General features: G+C 41.5%; 1 protein-coding gene across 1 annotated transcript in view; it reads left to right on the top strand.

Moving 5' to 3' along the window:
• Positions 1–18,545, top strand: part of rbm46 (RNA binding motif protein 46) — a gene marked incomplete at both ends in the record, with an annotated part of 171,389 nt that overhangs the window by 2,421 nt on the left and 150,423 nt on the right. Inside the window, 3 exons of the mRNA XM_084330037.1 lie at positions 12,887–13,067; positions 13,892–14,048; positions 16,333–16,462. Of these exons, the coding sequence (XP_084186163.1) occupies positions 12,887–13,067; positions 13,892–14,048; positions 16,333–16,462 (468 nt within the window). The remainder of the gene's footprint in view (positions 1–12,886; positions 13,068–13,891; positions 14,049–16,332; positions 16,463–18,545) is intronic.

Raw genomic sequence — 18,545 nt, 5'->3', positions numbered from 1 at the left:
AGGAAAAAATTATTTTAACATTACATAAAAAAAAAAAAAAACTTTGCGGTTACCGCAGCGGTTTCAATGGCTTCACTAATTTGTGCGGTAAGGAAAAAATCAATACCGCGGCAGCCCTACTCTGGTAAACAAGAATACCCTGAAGACTCTGGCAGGAGCACTCATTCAAGGGTACTACGACTATGCTTGCACCTCATGGTACCAAAGCACCTCAAAGGCGCTAAAACAAGATTACAAACATCACAAAACAAACTAGTCAGACTACTACTTGACCGTACTCCTAGAACCCACCTCACCCCTCCCCACTTTGACTACCTAGGATGGCTTAGAGCAGGGGTTCCCAAACTTTTCAGGCCGGGACCCAGAAAATAAGGCGTCAGAGAGCCGTGGCCCAATGGCGTGTTGCTTAATGACAGCGGAAGAGTGCAAGGGCGCTTCCGCATTCTTCGCCGCGCATGCGCATGAGGTCCTTGCTTAGTTCAGACGCCCCATTCAACACGGTGAATCCCAAACTCGAAACTCCGTTAAGCTCCAGAGAGAGAGGCTGAAAACCGCCAGTTCTTGCCCGACGGATGGGAGCCGAATCGGGATCCGAGTTTTCTGATGAATAGCCCCAAAACATGGAGGTCGCGAACGGCGACGGCTTCGTTGACCAGAGCTCTCTCAGATTCAAAATTGCAGCCTGGAACATACATCTATAATAACTAATTCCGCGGTCTCTGTGATACTTTCTGAATATGATTTGGGAATGGGCAGGGTTATATTAGAAGAAAGACAGTGTAAACAATATAATTAACTCTGAATATAATAATGACGAAAAATAAACAGGATACACAACACAACAAGGTGCACTACCCTACCCCGTTTATTTTTCCTCATTATTATATTCAGAGTTAATTATATTGTTTACACTGTCTTTCTTCTAATATAACCCTGCCCATTCCCAAATCATATTCAGAAAGTATCACAGAGACTTATATTGACCGCGGAATTAGTTATTATTAGTAAGACACAACATTTCCGTAGTAATTGACCACCATGAGGCTCCCCAGGTGCTCTAAATACATGTTAAGATATTCAAAATCGTCACAGCAGTATAGTTTGTACTTCAGAAGTGATGTACAGTGACGACTGAATCTGGTAGTTGGTTGTTAAAAACACGAAATAACATAATAACGTTACGCTTTCTAGTTCAGTCAGCTAGTTTGTTTATACTTCAGAAGTGATGTACAGTGACGAGTGAATCTGCCTCGCGCATTTCATAATCATTCAGAAGTGATGTACAGTGACTGCCTCGCGCATTTCATAATCATTCAGAAGTGAATCTGCCTCGCGCATTTCATAATCATTCAGAAGTGATGTACAGTCAGTGACTGCCTCGCGCATTTCATAATCATTCAGAAGTGATGTACAGTGACTGCCTCGCGCATTTCATAATCATTCAGAAGTGAATCTGCCTTGCGCATTTCATAATCATTCAGAAGTGAATCTGCCTCGCGCATTTCATAATCATTCAGAAGTGATGTACAGTGACTGCCTCGCGCATTTCATAATCATTCAGAAGTGAATCTGCCTCGCGCATTTCATAATCATTCAGAAGTGATGTACAGTGACTGCCTCGCGCATTTCATAATCATTCAGAAGTGAATCTGCCTCGCGCATTTCATAATCATTCAGAAGTGATGTACAGTGACTGCCTCGCGCATTTCATAATCATTCAGAAGTGATGTACAGTGACTGCCTCGCGCATTTCATAATCATTCAGAAGTGAATCTGCCTTGCGCATTTCATAATCATTCAGAAGTGAATCTGCCTCGCGCATTTCATAATCATTCAGAAGTGATGTACAGTGACTGCCTCGCGCATTTCATAATCATTCAGAAGTGAATCTGCCTCGCGCATTTCATAATCATTCAGAAGTGATGTACAGTGACTGCCTCGCGCATTTCATAATCATTCAGAAGTGAATCTGCCTCGCGCATTTCATAATCATTCAGAAGTGATGTACAGTGACTGCCTCGCGCATTTCATAATCATTCAGAAGTGATGTACAGTGACTGCCTCGCGCATTTCATAATCATTCAGAAGTGAATCTGCCTTGCGCATTTCATAATCATTCAGAAGTGAATCTGCCTCGCGCATTTCATAATCATTCAGAAGTGATGTACAGTGACTGCCTCGCGCATTTCATAATCATTCAGAAGTGAATCTGCCTCGCGCATTTCATAATCATTCAGAAGTGAATCTGCCTCGCGCATTTCATAATCATTCAGAAGTGATGTACAGTGATATTAGAAGAAAGACAGTGTAAACAATATAATTAACTCTGAATATAATAATGACGAAAAATAAACAGGGTAGGGTAGTGCACCTTGTTGTGTTGTGTACAGAAAGTATCACAGAGACTTATATTGACCGCGGAATTTGTTATTATTAGTAAGACTGGAGTCTAGTTCTGCTAGCACACATAGCCTACTGTGTACAGACGGTTTCAAAATGTATTTTAAATTAGAAAGCAAACAAAATAAATGGACAAGAGAAAAATAAATCTGAATTTGGTCAGTATTGTCATTTGGACAAGCAACGCCATTACTTTAAGTTGCAGGCAAGAAAGACAAGTCTGTCCACTGTCTCTGGTTTTAAAACTGCCCTGTTGCAGGTAATAAAAATTAAAAATTAAAAATAATAATAATAATAAAAAAAAAACGATTTTTCGATTTTTTTTTTATTTTGATATTCGATATCGATTATTAAAATATATCGCGATATTTATCGTTATCGTTATATCGCCCAGCCCTAATTTACGGTATTGACTTTTAGTTTAATACATGAGGCATTGTCTAACGCAGACCTGGGCATTGTACGGCCCGCGGGATGATTCTGACCGGCCCGCGAAAGATTACATGATAATAATATATTTTCTTTTTAAATAATATTTTATATATATATATATATATGTATTTTACTTTTTTCTTTTCATGTCAACGTTCACACGCACAATATACGCTTACCTAGGATTTTACTTGATTCAACAACAAAGCAGTCGGGGCAAGCCGAAAACGGTCGAAAGTGTGGTTATTTGAAGTTTGGATTTTTTTTTTCACAACTGAGGTTTAAGTTTAAGTTTATTTGGATCCCCATTAGCCACAGCAGTGCTGGGGCTATTCTTCCTGGGGTCCATAACACATAAAATACAGTTACAGACTTATACACTCACAACATTTACATGTTATACAGACAATTAAAACAACAATAAAAACCCTAATCAAATTCATAATACAATATAACAATATATACGCCTTATGAATTCATAATACAATACAATAATACCTACTCATAATTCATTTATAATACAATACAGCATAATATACTATTTAGCTTTTACATACATTATCTATGTTCATATCAGCCAATTATACAATATTTTAATAATATATCCCTATCAGACACATGCCTTTTCATCCATATATACCTATCCCTTTATCAGACACATACATTTTCATTTACGTACACACAATCTATTAGGGAATGTCAATTTCTTTGGTTGAAAATGTTGTTTTACCACGATTTTGAAATGACATTTACTATTCTCCTGCTTAACATGTCTGGGAAGAGAGTTCCATTCCTGCATACCACGGAACATGACCGTTCGCTTCATTGCATTCAACCTCACTTTTGGAAGTGTAAAACCTCGTGCAGAAGCATGTCTGGTGGAATGGTTGTGTCTGTCAAGACTTATAGATAAATTGTTATATAAAATTGAGGGGATCTTTGTAACAAGAATATTCCTAGTGAATACAAGGAGTGAGCAGAGTAATTTATGTTTGACAAGTAACCAAGTTAAACAACTGTGCATCGCTGCAACATTAGTTCTGTACTCACAGCGAGGTAGGTAGATTACATTTTTAGAGACTAAAGTACAGAAAAAAGGTACGGTTGGGTACCGGTATCAATTCAAGGCAACTAGGCAGCAACAATCTCAAACACATGAAAACCCTGAAAGAAGTCAAACCATCAGCTGATCACCGGCACAGGTACTCATCCATGTTGGGAGTAGTGTTGTCACGATACTGGAATTTCGACTTCGATACGATACCTTGAAAAGTATCGATACTTCGATACCATTTCGATACCAAAAAATATATATATATATATTTTTTTAAGCTAATTTAGCTTTTGTTGCTGGTTGATTCTCCTCAGCTTCTCTCTGGTACTATAAGAGAAGATAAATATAACACTTTTAAAACCCTTTGTTTATCTTTAGATCAGAGAGAGAGAGAGAGAGAGAGAAAGAGAAAGAGAAAGAGAGAGTGGCTGCTGGAGATTTGAGGTCTACTGAGCGCACCTTTCTAGTTATGACCCGAAAACAAGGGTACTTGAGAGAGAGAGAGAGGGAGATTTCTCCGGAGCTATGCTCGGAGCATTTATTAACGTTACATTTTCAACAACATTGCTGCTAATTGGACACTTCATGGAGGCGGGGTAACGTTGTGTCGAGTTCATGCGTGTACTAGTGTAGGATGGGCTCCGCTCGACCTAACGTTGGAAACGGGGTAGTTGTGTCGAGTTCATGCATGTACTGGTGTAGTGTGGGTGGGCTCGGCTTGACGTTACTCCGTTAGCTTTGTTTACAAACTGAAGACAGGGCTCCCGGCTGTGAGGGGGAGGAGGCTGCAGCAGCTTGTGTCTGTTGCCGGTCTCTGAGGAGGAGGCGGAAGGGCAAGCGTGCTCTGGCAGCGCGTCTGTCTGTCAACAACTTGCGGGAGCAAGCCAGCTGGTATCGGTACTGCATAAAGTATCGATACTTCGGGAAATGAGTATCGAAACCATTTTAAATATTCAAATATGTATCGATATTTCGATATTTTTGACAACACTAGTTGGGAGCACTGCATGATGAATTTTCAAGGCGTTTTCAAGATTTCAAAAAGGTTGAGGATGCAATGCAGCTGGTTTCCTCTCCCTTTACCTGCAGTGTTGATAGTTGTTCAGCTTGAACTCATTGACCTGCAGTCTGATTCACTACTAAAAGAGCACTTTAAGTCAGCATCACTGCTAGAGTTCTACTCTGCTCTCAAGGAGGAGAACTTTCCAAACATGAGGAGACATGCTCAGAAGATGTTGGTTCTCTTTGGATCCACCTACATATGTGAACAGACATTCTCAGTCATGACGTTTACCAAGTCCAGGTACAGATCCTCTCTCACTGATGAACATCTGGCAGCTGTGCTTCGCATCGCCACCTCAGACATGCAACCTGACTTTGATGGACTTGTTAAAGCTCAACAGAGACTGGATTTCTCACACTGAATGAAAAAAAAGAACTGAAGAACACTAAAATGTGGAAATATAACAAGTGAAATGGGACACTTGATATTTTTTTTCTTTTTTTTGCACAGTTCTGAAAACATTAAATGTTTAATATAGGCATGTAAAGTAAAAAAGGCTACAAAACTGGGACACTTTTCTTTACACAGTTCAGTGACATGTCTTGTTTATTTTTGCTATAAGATGATGTGATGTTTTTAGAAAGCTAAGAAAATCATTGTTTCAATAGTATATGAAACTCAAAATGCCCTTTATTATTAATGTTTCACATTTTGTTTATCATTTTGGAAATAAATTCTATTTGAATAAATTATATTTTTGAAAGCTAACCTCACCTTTTAATTGCCAAATAATAACATACACTCTTACCAGGGGTCAAAACAATGCCATTTACTGCTTTTTATATAGAAATAAAATGTATATTATGCATAATTGAGTTTGGAATTTATTGGAATATTTTCAGTTGCTCATTCGGCCCCCTGGGAAAAATAATTGCCCACCCCTGGTCTAACGTTATCTAGCTGGCTAGCTACTGATAGCTCCTGATATCAACAAATGCTCCAGCAATAGTCGAGTGCATGATACCTCCGTTAGCTAGGTAGCTAACGTTAGCTCACGTTAGCTCACTGTTTAAATGGAATGTCCCAGTAAACTAAATAGTTCACTGAGGCGTTGTCTTAACGTTATCTAGCCGGCTAGCTACTGATAGCTCCTGATATCAACAAATGCTCCAGCAATAGTCGAGTGCATGATACCTCCGTTAGCTAGGTAGCTAACGTTAGCTCACGTTAGCTCACTGTTTAAATGAAATGTCCCAGTAAACTAAATAGTTCACTGAGGTGTTGTCTTAACGTTATCTAGCCGGCTAGCAGTAGCTACTAGGGATGCACCGAATGGGAAATTCTTGGCCGAAACCGATACCGAAAATAGGAAACAGTTGGCCGAAAACCGAATGCCGAAAGGCCGAAAATGATTAATATAATATATATATATATATATATATATATATATATATATATATATATATAATATATATATTTTTTAGCTACCTGATTATGGCAAAAGACATGATTATGGCTAAACTTAACTTAAATAATATTAATAATCACTATTATGGGCCCATAAAACATTTATTCAGCACTTTTGAATGCATACATTAATTCCAGACTGTTAAGACTAAAAGACTACAACGATTGATGACGACTTCCTGTCCTCGCATTTCCATTTCCGGTTTAACGATAATACATTTTCAACAACAGATTGCTGCTAATTAAACACTTCATTTAAACGGAGTAACGTTAACGTTATGTCGAGTTCATACGTGTAGTGTAGTATGAACTCGTCATAACGTTAACATTACTCAGTGTCCACTGTTGCTGCCACCGTTGCGTCGCAGATGGATGGTACACTGTTAGCTCCGTAGCTAATCCGCTCCTAGACTACTGATAGCAGTACCGTTAACGTCGGAGCTGATCAATACTCCGTTTTTTTCTAATTTAGTTTAGAACCGGGTTTCGGGGGGCATCCCTACTCCCAAGAGGAGTTAGTTATCACAGGCTGTAGAATGCAGGAAGAGCTGCCAAGCTGCTCACGTTACATGTTGCGCATGCTACCGGTATGTCTGTAGTCGCGTTTTGATGACGTCATCACAACAACACGTTATTTGACTTTCAGTCATATATTTTCGGTGCTAAAACCCTTTCGGCCGAAAGCCGAAAGAGCCTTTTTAACCATTTTCGGCCGATAATTTTCGGTGCATCCCTAGTAGCTACCGATAGCTCCTGATATCAATGTCTTATAACATTGATTCGATGCGTATTCGAGCCCCTGGCTTGCATCGCAGTCACGAAAGGGGCTAGCTGAGGGCATGCTGAATGTGATTTGACCAAAGCAGAGTATACACACAGACAGTGGAGCTGTTTGCAGATAGCGAGCATTTTGACTTGTTGCGTGGTGGCGATGTCTCGCAGATAATACAACTACAAGTATAATTATATAATATATATATAAAAAAAAATTATATATTTAATTATTTTATTTTTTTATAAAACCAAAAACGATCGGTATCGGCCGATATGGCTCATAGACGATCGGTATCGGTGGCAAAAAACGTGATCGGGGCATCCCTAGTTGCGACACAAACGTGTTTACGTTTGCGCTTTTGACAGTGAAATGTTCAGTTCAAGGAAGAATCTAGCTCGAATGAAAGACGCTAATCAAAAAGCTTTAATGGACCCGTATGAGGCCATATCTCTTACGCTGGGACTTTGATTGAATGAATGAATGAATTCTTTATTTCGAATGTTTACAAATAAACAAGCGAAAAGGATAGGTTTGAAGCCAATTGGCTTATAGAACAACCTACCCCTGATTGTTTATAGAAGATGAATGTAATACTATGCAAAACGAGAAATAAACAGGGATTTTACCAGCAGTAAGTTGCAAGCCACTTTTATATACGGGGATCCGTGACAATTATTAGTATGACCTTATTTGCATATTGTCTCGTTATTAGATAGATAGATTGATACTTTATTGATCCCTGGAGGGAAATTTAATTAGCCAGTATTTAAGTATTGAAAAACTTCCTAATAGTGGGCTACTCACCATAATGCATGTCCCTGTCCCCGTCAATCATCACTGCCAGGTCCGACTTAATTTAATCGGCTATGGTCTCCATCATCTCTCCACATCGGACGTGGTTGTCATAAGATGGACTGATATCCGCTCCGTTCTTCTTGCAGAGCAAAATTTGCGGCTTAAATTTATTGAAAGGAAGTTCTTATTTGGCGATGCAATAGGCCACATTCATTTTCATCTTCACAGAGTTTCATTTCGATTGTACAACCCTGTACAGCCCTGCTCTAGTTGACTGACTGACTGAGCTCTTTGGCTCTGGTGGTGAGTGTGTGTGAAAAGCCCACTCTGAAACCTGCATGTGAAGTCACCCAGTGGAAACCCTGGTATGTATGTAAATAGTAAATGGATTGCATTTATATAACCATGCAAGGTGCCTGCCAACCTGTTAGGGGGTTAAGTGTCTTGCTCAAGGACACTTAGGCACGCGCTGCCGGGAGGAGCCAGGTAATCGAACCGGGAACCTTCCGATTACCAAGCGACCGCTCTACCACCTGAGCCACTGTTGTGTGTGTGTGTTAGTGTTCGAGTTAGAGAGATAATGGAACATTCTTCCTTCATTCTGTACATTAATTTTCTATTACCCGTTCTGCTCCATTCATTCAGTCTCCTGCCTCCTTTTCCTCTCCTTCATCCCATCTTCCTCCAGGGCCCCATGTTTTGATAATTAAATACCTTTTTATTCAGTCCACCTGGTGTCATGGGGAGTGGGGGAGTGCCTCGGAAGCGGTTCCTGGCTGTGGATAATATATCAATGATTAATTTGGGAATCCAATTAATTTAATCATCCCACGACTCCACCCAACACAGACATTATTGCATTTTCTTTTTCAAATGTATTCGTTTATTTATATTGAATCTGTTTTAGATTTTGTGAACAATCTGTGTTCCCCAGTGCACAGGAAAGACTAACGAGGCACAACAACCAATTAACTCCATAACAATAACTAAAGGTAATGGGTTGAAAATTCAAACAGGGATTTGGATATAATGGCTGAGCCTGCAATTCAGGGCTCAAACAAGATGGTGCTGAGTCAGCTAGGAGGTGGTCTGGAGGGGGGCTGAGTCTCAACTAGGGGCTGGTCTGGAGGGGGGATGAGTCAGCTAGGAGGTGGTCTGGAGGGGGGCTGAGTCTCAACTAGGGGCTGGTCTGGAGGGGGGCTGAGTCTCAGCTAGGAGGTGGTCTGGAGGGGGGCTGAGTCTCAGCTAGGAGGTGGTCTGGAGGGGGGCTGAGTCTCAACTAGGAGGCGGTTTGGAGGGGGGCTGAGTCAACTAGGGGCTGGTCTGGAGGGGGGCTGAGTCTCAACTAGGAGGTGGTCTGGAGGGGGACTGAGTCTCAACTAGGAGGTGGTCTGGAGGGGGACTGAGTCTCAACTAGGAGGTGGTTTGGAGGGGGGCTGAGTCTCAACTAGGAGGTGGTCTTTTTTTGATCTACCTTTTCTCCCCCATTTTCTATTTTTTTTCCCCATCCCAATTTCGTATTATCCAAATCTACCCTCCCCTGTCTCGAACGTTGTTAGACCATGCCTCCCACTGGTCGGCTGCAATGTGGACCAAGCCTTGCATCACGTGTCCCCTCTGGTACACGAGGAGGCAGCTGTCGCATCTTTTCACCTGTACAGCGCGTTCTCTCAGCGGCGAGGAGTAACGCGTGGGAGGCTCACGCTGCCCCCGTTGCTTCCTGATTCTGCTGTACAGGCGCACCAACCGATCTGTAGGAGTCGCTGTCCACAACGTCCGATCCCCACCCACCGGCTTTCCCACCCCCTAATACTGCCAATTGTATTAGTATGAACGACCAGCCAAGCCGGAAGCAATGCAGAGCGCTGGGCTCGAACCCAGCATCTCCTGCGTTAGTGGCGAGCGCCTTGCCCACTGCGTCACTTAGCCGCCCAATGTTGATGGTTTTGTTGAACATTTGTATTTCACAGGAGAGAAACTATTCAAAGAAAGCTATTAAAATAGTCTTTGAATCTAAATATACTTTCTTTGTGTTGATTTTACATTAATTCCATGATTTTACTCAAGTAAATATCTGTTACAAGCTTCGGTTTTAAGTAGAAAAATGCTATGTTTAATCTAGATGAATCTAGATTAATTACAGAAAATTGTGAGATGAATTAGTTAATTTCTTTTAATCTATTGACAGCACTAAAAAAAATACATTAGGCCTAACACATTTATATTTGTATTTAGTCATTTAGCTGATGCTTTTATCCAAAGCGACTTACAAATTGTGTACAACAAGTCAGCAGGAGGGGTCCACCTCTGGCGGCCAAGGGTCAGTGGTATTGTTCGTCCAGCACAGGGGTCAGCAACCTTTACTATCAAAAGAGCAATGTTCCCCCCTCCCACAAAATTAAATTAATCTGGAGCCGCAAAACCAATTTACCCTTAAAATGAAGATAACACAGTATAACATTTTATATATAGTTATCCTCAAGCATACCCCACATTTAGCATAAGACGCCTGACGATTGCATACCCAAAGTAATTTGCGATTTATTATACTTTATACTTATAGCACACATTTTGTTGCATTCATGGAATTATAAAAAAAACAAATAATTTTTTTGACATTGTATTGCTGTTTTTACCTGTTATAACAAAGGAAAACCTCAAACTCTTATGAATGAATGAATGAATGAAAACTTTATTAACAGATTGCAGAATGGGTACAGTACAGTACAGCTCAATACATACAATTGTTAAGGGGATGCAGACCAGAGAAAGACTTTCGTCTTGTTTACATCAGGGTCCCCCATTTTCAATTCATCGTAAAGGAGTAACGCGTGGGAGGCTCACGCTGCCCCCGTTGCTTCCTGATTCTGCTGTACAGGCGCACCAACCGATCTGTAGGAGTCGCTGTCCACAACGTCCGATCCCCACCCACCGGCTCCTTATGAAGAGGAGAAAAAAGACTGGCTGTGTAGACCTACTTTTAAATAAAACACAGAAGAGGAGACAAAACACTGGCATCTGTAGACCTACTTTGAAATAAAACCCTGAACTATGCAGGTATATTTGAGTCCTTCCCTTATTTGTGGAACATTTATCAAATAAAAAGTAGTCCACTTTGAAAAAAATACTGGCATTTGTAGACCTACTTTGAAATAAAACACAGAACTATGCAGCTCTATTTGAGTCCTTTCCTTATTTGTGGAAAATGTATCAAATAAAAAGTAGTCTACTTTGAAAAAAGACTGGCATCTGTAGACCTACTTTGAAATAAAACACAGAACTATGCAGCCCTATTTGAGTCCTTCCCTTATTTGTGGACAATTTATAAAATAAAAAGTATTTTTTTTTCTCACCACATATCAGGCATACAGGTAAGCCTGCATCGTTAGTCGTGAAAGCAAATTAATCTGTCCACGCTGAATTAAACCCTCTATTTTCTTCTGACTTGTCTTTGTTTGGATTTATCCATGGTTAGCTTACTGGGGGGTCGGAAACTTGCAGACGACAGGGAGAGGCGCGGGGTGACGTATATTTTAGTTGATGAAATATTTTAGTTGACGAAATATTTTTTTCATTTCAGTGTCACAGTATGACCTCGATCTCCAAAATAAGAGATGTTAAAAAAAAATAATAAATAATCTTACTTATTTGATCATTTTTCTTTTTAGTAACAGGGAGCCACAGCAGAGTGGCTAAGAGCCGCACGTTGCCGATCCCTGGTCCAGCAGTGTCGCACATTAACACATTGGTTGCTAACAACGAGAGATCTCGTTATTGACCGCCATGCATTGGTTGCCAATAACAAGATTTCTCGTTATTTAATCGTTATTTCTTTTATTAGCGATATCCATTCATTTTTCATCCGTCCAGCCTGACATTATCATTGGGAATGGCTCTGAGCTTGAAAAGGGCAAATACCCCCCCCTATCGTCTCCCGGATGGTAATGCACATCATTGGATTGGATTGAGTGAAAAAGTGCATCAGAGAAATACTCCGGTCCAGGATTTTCCTATCTCTGGCAAGCAGTGTCGTGTTACCAGATTCACTGGCGAGGCTGGAAGCAGCTTGGATTATGCGTTTCGGACTATAACGTTGGATCAATAAACGCGATCAATATTTGGAATGGCGATCAGGAATTGGATTAATCTTTATGCAGAACATCTGATCTGAGGTAAGGAATATATGTTACCAGTTTTGGGTTAATCAGAGTTGTTTTTCACAGATTTCACAACGTGTGTGGCGCTTTTGTATCGTGCATAAGAACACAAATACTCTCGATAATCTAGCGTTTATTTGAAAACGATTCATAAATAGGCCGAAAAATGACAATGTGTTTTGTGTATTCCAGTAAATGGCTATTTTCGCGGGTTTTTCTGGAATTCTCAAATCTCCAAAACTATACTCGTATTCAAAACGGTATAAAACGGAAATGTACTGATGAAAAAACAATCCGTTTCGTACATGTTGACTGCAAGCAAGTCATTGATAAGAGACGGGTGTATTAGACACATTTAATTTAAGATATAGTTTAATTGCTCGCAAATGTGCGTGTCCTCCCATTGATTAACGTCCTGGCATCCAAGCGATAAATCGTCATATCCGGCTGGCAACCAATGTGTTAATATTTTCAGTTCCATTGTTTCTAAGTGTGTATTAGAATTGTACTACTAACTGACCACACAGGGGCAACATAATATCATTTTAGCTCCCCTTCTCTACAGGGGGAAGCAGGGACCCACACGCTCACTCACTCACTCACTCACTCACTCACTCACTCACTCACTCACTCACTCACTCACTCACTCACTCTGTCTCTCTCTCTCTCTCTCTCTCTCTCTCTCTCTCTCTCTCTCTCTCTCTCTCTCTCTCTCTCTCTCTCTCTCTCTCTCTCTCTCTCTCTCTCTCTCTCTCTCTCTCTCTCTCTCTCTCTCTCTCTCTGTCTCTCTGTCTCTGTGCCAGGCTGGGAAGGTGGCCCTCCCCCCAGGGGCTGTGAGGTCTTCGTGGGGAAGATTCCCAGGGACATGTACGAGGATGAGTTGGTGCCCGTGTTTGAGAAGGCCGGCAAGATCTACGAGTTCAGACTGATGATGGAGTTCAGTGGAGATAACCGAGGCTACGCTTTTGTCATGTACACCACCAGGTGAGGGGTGGAGGCGGAAAGAAGGGTGTTTGTGGGTGATGGGTTGTTGTGGGGCAGGCTGGTGGTTTTGTCAGTGGAAGATATTCAAGCTATTAATCAATCATATATTCTCTTTTCTTCTGTGCTCTCCCCTCCACTCCCATCCCCTGCTCTCCCTTACACCCCTCTCCCCTCCACTCCACTCCTCTCCTATCCTTTCCTCTCCTCTCCTCTCCCATCCTCTCCACTCCCATCCTCTCCACTCCCATCCTCTCCTCTTCACTCCTGTCCCTTCCTCTCCTCTCCTATTCACTCCCATCCTCTCTTCACTCCTGTCCCTTCCTCTCCTCTCCACTCCCATCCTCTCCTCTTCACTCCTGTCCCTTCCTCTCCTCTCCTATTCACTCCCATCCTCTCTTCACTCCTGTCCCTTCTTCCTCTCCTCTCCACTCCCATCCTCTCCTCTTCACTCCTGTCCCTTCCTCTCCTCTCCTCTTCACTCCCATCCTCTCCTCTTCACTCCTGTCCCTTCCTCTCCTCTCCTCTTCACTCCCATCCTCTCCTCTTCACTCCTGTCCCTTCCTCTCCTCTCCTCTTCACTCCCATCCTCTCTTCACTCCTGTCCCTTCCTCCCCTCCTCTCATCTTCACTCCCCTCCTCGCATCTTCACTCCCATCCCCTCTTCACTCCTGTCCCTTCCTCTCTTCTCTTCACTCCCATCCTCTCCACTCCTGACCCTTCCTCTCCTCTTCTCTCCTCTTATGTTCACTCCCATCCTCTCCACTCCTGTCCTCTTCATCCCATCCTCTCCTCTTCACTCCTCTCCTCTCCTCTCCTTTCACCAGAGAAGCGGCCCAGAGATCCATCCAGCTGTTGGATAACCACGAGATCCGTCCTGGGAAGTTCATAGGAGTGTGTGTGAGTCTGGACAACTGTCGGCTCTTCATGGGCTCCATTCCCAAAGACAAAAGGAAGGAGGACATCTTGCAGGAGATGAAGAAGGTGCACAGAAACACAAGCTGTGGAGTATATCTATATCATCTATAATTATACTCCATATATACTCCATATATACTCCATATATAATCTATACTCCATATATAATTGATATACTTCATATATAATCTATACATACTCCATATATAATCTATATATACTCCATATATATACTCCATATATAATCTATATATAATCTATATACTCTATATATACTCCATATAGAATATATATATACTCCATATAGAATTGATATACTTCATATATAATCTATATATACTCCATATAGAATCTATACTCCATATAGAATTGATATACTTCATATATAATCTATATATACTCCATATATAATTATATACTCCATATATATACTCTATATATACTCCATATATAATCTATATATACTATTACACATTTAACATTTAACACAAGCTGTGGAGTATATCTATAGAATCTATATGTACGCAATAATTTATAATTAATAAAATGTTTATGAATAACACTCTCCCGTCACTCAATACCAACTGCTGAAGTGCCCTTGAGCAAGGCACTTAACCCCCAACTGCTCCAGTGGAGTTGCTGAAAAAGAGCATCAAAGGTTAAGAATAAGAAGAAGAATCCTAACCTCAAAATTGAAATTTGTATAGAATTAACATTTTGGCATTTAGCTGACGCTTTTATCCAAAGCGACTTACAAGTTCTGCACGACAAGTCAGTAGGAAGGGTACAACTATCAGCTGAGTAACAATGATCATCAAACAGTGCTGAAACTTGGGTGCTGCAGTGTTGAGTGCATAGTAGTAGAGATGATAGCCAAATGGGTGTCCGCAAAGGAAAAGGAACAAGAGTTGCAATCTGCCAACTCAGAATCATTGGTGAAAAATCGATAGACCAACAGAAGAAGCTGTATATTTGCTTCATCGATTTCACGAAGGCCTTCGACAGAGTTGAACATACAACATTGATTTCGAATTTGAAATACCAGTTTTTGACCGAAGAATAATTGCCAAATTATACTGGAGGCAGAAGACTAATGTTAGAATAGGAAAGGAGAAATCAAGAGACTTCCCGGTGGAGAAGGGTGTAGACAAGGATGCATCTTGTCCCCTGTACTCTTTAATATGTACAGTGAATCACTGAGGAAAAAAGGTCTGAGAGGAGGGAAAGGAGTAAAACTTGGCGAAGAGAACATCACCAACATAAGATACGCTGATGACACCGCTATAGTCTGTAACTGTCAAGAAGATCTACAGGACATGATGAATAAGCTAAATGTTGAATGTAAAAACTATGGAATGTCGCTAAACACAAAGAAAACTAAAGTAATGATCATTGAAAAAACACCAGGAACTCTTTGTAAAATACAGGTGGATGGAGTAAAACTTGAACAAGTGAAGGAGTACATGTAACTTGGAAGCTGGATCAGTGAAGGTGGTAGAGCTAACATGGACATTAAGAGAAGAACCGGAATTGCAAAGAGTGCGTTCTGGAACCATAAAGAATTATTGAGACGAAACATAAGTTGGAAAACGAAGACCAGAATTTGAAAAAGAGAAAGATGGAGTTGTGCGGGCACGTGCAAGAAGGTGGTGATGGGGAATGTGGATGGAAAGAGAGGAAGTGGAAGACCAAGAAGAAGCTGGGTAGACGACGTCTGTGATTGGAGCGGAGTGAGAGGCGGAGTCACGGAGTTGGAGAGAAGAAGTGGGAACAGAATGGGTTGGAGAGTGATAGGCAACCTTCGGAACGAAGAAGCCACCTGATGATGATGATGATAGTTGAATATTAGTATAGTAGGAAGAGAGCATGATAGTAGAAGACAGTAAGAAAGTTAGTGTTTTCTCTTTCCTTTTTTCTTTTCTTCATCTTTTCATTTAAATACATTTCGATACATGTGTATGGTTACACCTCTAATGTGTGTGTCAGGTGACCGAGGGCGTGGTGGGCGTGATGGTTACACCTCTAATGTGTTTGTCAGGTGACCGAGGGCGTGGTGGGCGTGATCGTTACACCTCTAATGTGTGTGTCAGGTGACCGAGGGCGTGGTGGGCGTGATCGTTACACCTCTAATGTGTGTGTCAGGTGACCGAGGGCGTGGTGGGCGTGATGGTTACACCTCTAATGTGTGTGTCAGGTGACCGAGGGTGTGGTGGATGTGATCGTTACACCTCTAATGTGTGTGTCAGGTGACCGAGGGCATGGTGGATGTGATCGTTACACCTCTAATGTGTGTGTCAGGTGACCGAGGGCGTGGTGGGCGTGATGGTTACACCTCTAATGTGTGTGTCAGGTGACCGAGGGCGTGGTGGATGTGATCGTCTACTCCAACACCACGGACAAGACCAAGAACCGAGGCTTCGCCTTCGTGGAGTACGAGTCTCACAAAGCTGCAGCCATGGCCAGGAGGAAACTCATACCTGGTACGTCTGCTCTGTCTGCCTCACCCTCCCATCAAGGCACGTCTGATTTGTATAGAGGATAGGGATGTTAACAATTAATCGAAGATCGATTGATTGATCGTTATGGATTTATTCGAACACATGACATTTACTCGATCTACTATCATACAATGAAATGTTACAACGTTGTCTGTCTTTTATTACATTGTAGCCGTCAGTAGAATGGTGTATTTTCAAAGCATGTTTCACTGAACAGATAGGGGGTGCAATATAACTATGACGAGGAGGCGACTACCTCTGTGTCTGGAAAATAAGCAAGGGAAAAAAACACGAGCGACGGCAACTTGCAAAATTAAGCAGGCTCAGAGAAGCGTTGATTTTGAAAAAATAACCCAAGCCAGTCTGCGCATTAATAAACGGCATGATCGATATGGTTGACGGCGAAGGATTTCGGCAAATGAGGCACAACCACCTCGTGCATCGAGGAGAGCTACACTGCTGCAAAGTTCGGAGTTGCTCGCGCAGCTAGCTAACGTTACAGGTGCTCGCAAGGTTGCATTGATGACAGACAGCTGGACTTCCCTGACAACCGTCACTTGCTACCACATCACGAGGACTGGCGAGTCACCACTGCTAGAAGTTTGCTGGGTCGGCATATGGCAGACCACCTCGCATAACAGTTAAAAGAAGCCATTCCCCATCCCTGGATATAAATCCGACTGACTGGTGGAAAGTCAATGCGGGGAGATTCCCCAGGCTGGCAAAGCTGGCATGCCAGTACCTCTATATACCCGTGTTTTTGGACTGACTGACCATGTTGATATGCTGGAATCGGGACCATGCATGTGAGTCAGTCTGAGACAGGCTATTTATGTTCTATGTAGGCTATCTTGTTGTAAAATAATAATAATAATAATAATAATAATAATAGCCTCATAAAAAAGACTATTGTTGCTTCGTTAGTACAGTTGATTGTTTTATGCGCGTAATGCACGTTTTATGCGCGTAATCTGTTATTTAGTTAGGCCTATTGGAAGTTTTCGTTGACATACGTAGATTTTTAGTTTTTGTTTATTTATTAAGTTAACACATTGTGCGCCAACAACGAGTATAGTCGCTATTGCCCGCCAAACGTTGTGCGCCAACAACGAGTAAACTCGTTTTTGGGATCAATATAAAATTTTTTAGCCATGCCATTCATAATTCATCCAGCCTCCCTCCTGGGACGCAGCTGGACCCTGTCTGATATTGCAACGCCTCAATACCGCCCCCTGGTGGATTTCGGGCGAGTTACACTCCACGCCAAACCGGAAGTGGCACTCGGGGAAATTCCTCCGGCAGAGATATATTGTAACGTGGGCCTAGATACACTCGAGTGCATTGGGATCGCTTTCGAAAGGCAATAATCAATATGATTTCGGCGTTTATTGCGTCATACAAACGGAAAATGGATCTAGCAGATTGACGTCAAATAATTGGAATATTTTTCCTCCAGTCTCATCGGCGAACGGTAAGAGGATTCTAACATTATTTTCAGCTCGATTGTTTATTTATTTCACTGCAATCCATCTGATCAACGTATCAACCCATACTAAAAAAAGCCGTTACTGACAATCAAGGAATAATAATTATTATTATTATTCACGCATGATGAAGCATAATGTATACCGATCATATACATTTGAATTTTTTTATATAGCGTGTATAGGAACAAAACGCCAATCGATAATGTATCATATGCGTCGGGGCCTATAACTCGCCTTTTAGGAATTACTGCTATACAGTAAAAAAAAAAAAAAAACTTATATCCACGAGGGTACTAACACGACAATGTATGAATGGAAAAATATAACGTTCCCACATCCGGAACGATAGATACCCGATGTTGAATGGGCCATAGTAATGTCGATATAGCTATAATATTTAAGGAAGGTGAGCCACTCCATAGGCTTACAGCGCTGGCAGAGAGGGCACAAAGATGGGCACAATGCCTGGCAGACAATGTGTTAAGGAAGCAAAATATAACAATCTCAATATCGTCGGCAAAAAGGCGATTTCAGGGTACTGTCTTGCCTTAAACAGTTAAATGTTAACCTTTTCTCTG

The sequence above is a fragment of the Notolepis coatsorum genome, assembly GCF_963971535.1.
Source record: "Notolepis coatsorum genome assembly, chromosome: 1".
Lineage (NCBI taxonomy): Eukaryota > Metazoa > Chordata > Actinopteri > Aulopiformes > Paralepididae > Notolepis > Notolepis coatsorum.
This window is presented reverse-complemented; position numbering and strand designations above follow the sequence as displayed.